Raw genomic sequence first — 1,773 nt, 5'->3', positions numbered from 1 at the left:
CAAACAGGGCAAAGGCTTGTCAAGAATTGCACATGCATCTACATAAATAAATAAATAAATAGATAAATAAATATTTTGCTACAAGGGGTAATTTCCTTATCTTGTTTTAGATTGGTTCGGTAACCTTGTTCAGAGCCTCCGACCTCCATAGATAAACACAAAGACAGCCACCAGTGAACAACTGTCCTCTTTTGTGAAATTTGTGAGCAACACATTGCAGTGGCAAGACATCACAAGTATGTGAATACATCATGCAGAGGTGAAAACAACAGAGCATCACTTGTTAAATCTGCCTGATCCATCTTTCCTCCCCTGTTCTCACTCTTTCATTTGTCCCTCCATGCTGCCATCTACTACTTAATATTCCCTCCACTTTCTCCAACATTTTTCACCACCTTACCTTGACTCCTAACTCTAAAGCTGTCACAGCCCTTAATTATCTCCACTCCAACCCTACTGCATTCATAGAGGGATTTCAGTTGGCTTCATCCAACTCCTGGCAGCCATACTGCAGGTCAGCAGCTCTCAGGCTTCAGCAGCTGCAAACAGCTCACTGAATTTGTTACATCATCACTGTCTCTCAACAGTATAAAACAGAGATAATTTCACAACATCTCCACGTCTGAAAAGTTTAAAGTCAAACTTTTTTGGGCAATAGGTATATTTGCTTATTGAGAGTTAGACGAGAAGATAGATACCAATCACATGTATGTATGCTAATTATGACGCTACCAATAGCAACCAGCTAAGTTAGCTTAGCATAAAGATAGAAACGAGGAAAGGTAACAAATTTCAGCTACCAGTTGTTTTTTTTTGTTTTTTTTTCTTGGTGAAGATTAGACAACTGAAATATATCTTAATCAGTGAACTTTAAAGGTGCTGATAGACAGATCTTGTAATTTCCCCTTATTTTCAGTTATCAGGCTGCTAGTTCCTTATTTAATGCACAGACATGGGGGAAATATTCCTTTTTTTATCTATCTCTTGCTAAGAAAGCTAATCAGTGTGTTTCCCAAAATGTTAAAATATTAGGTCCTTAAGGGTTAGCTAACGGCAGCTTCTAAGCTAGCTAACTATACAGCAGTAACTTTGGTCAACTAACCTAAGTATTCCAATGCTAACATATCTGCTCGCTAGTTAGCAACTTTTGCGCAGTTGCTAACAATGCCTAGAAAGTAGGAAGACCACTGACGAGATCATTTAGGGTAGCCTGAATCTGGAGACAAATATATTTTGCAATGTTTCAGTCAATCAGTAGTTTGGTAACCTAAGTGCAAATCCCCAACTCATATAAATACACCATTAGTTTTCTGTTCTTAAAAACATCCTGTCGTAATGTTAAAGCTGGGCAGATGGAAACCTACCTTCCTGAAATGGCTACAACTTTCCTTCTCATCCCCCACCGCCCTTCTGTCTTTCTTTTCACCAAGCCTCTGACCGTCAGCTACTGAGATTTTCTGCTATGTTTACTACACGGCTCCCCCGGGTCCTTGGTGGCTCCACCGTAAACCTGAACTCCATTCTCAGTCCAGGGGGCCACGCTGCCCTGGGTTACTCCTCCACAGCGAGCCAAGCTGGCCACCTGGTTGGCAGACAGGACCCGGTCCCACAGACCCACCTGGGACAACTCTCCAACCAGAGCCTGGGATGAATCAAACCCTCCACCTAGGGAATCCTGGAGAGAGAAGAGTGCTGTCAGATGAACTGCAGATAGGATGCTTTAAGAGGGAGCACAGTGACTGAAGAGGGGTGATTCAAAAACATTTTTCCCTA

General features: G+C 41.8%; 1 protein-coding gene across 1 annotated transcript in view; it reads right to left on the bottom strand.

Annotated features, from left to right (window-relative positions):
* Positions 1 to 331: 331 nt before the first annotated feature.
* nptxra (neuronal pentraxin receptor a) overlaps positions 332 to 1,773 on the bottom strand; it is a 7,551-nt gene continuing 6,109 nt past the window's right edge. The window contains exon 5 of the mRNA XM_020621276.1: positions 332 to 1,675. Within this exon, the coding sequence (XP_020476932.1) occupies positions 1,445 to 1,675 (231 nt within the window). The 3' untranslated portion in view covers positions 332 to 1,444. The remainder of the gene's footprint in view (positions 1,676 to 1,773) is intronic.

Source organism: Monopterus albus, unplaced genomic scaffold, assembly GCF_001952655.1.
Source record: "Monopterus albus unplaced genomic scaffold, M_albus_1.0 scaffold256.1, whole genome shotgun sequence".
Taxonomy (NCBI): domain Eukaryota; kingdom Metazoa; phylum Chordata; class Actinopteri; order Synbranchiformes; family Synbranchidae; genus Monopterus; species Monopterus albus.
Note: the sequence above shows the minus strand (reverse complement) of the source record. Positions and strands in the feature narration are given on the sequence as shown.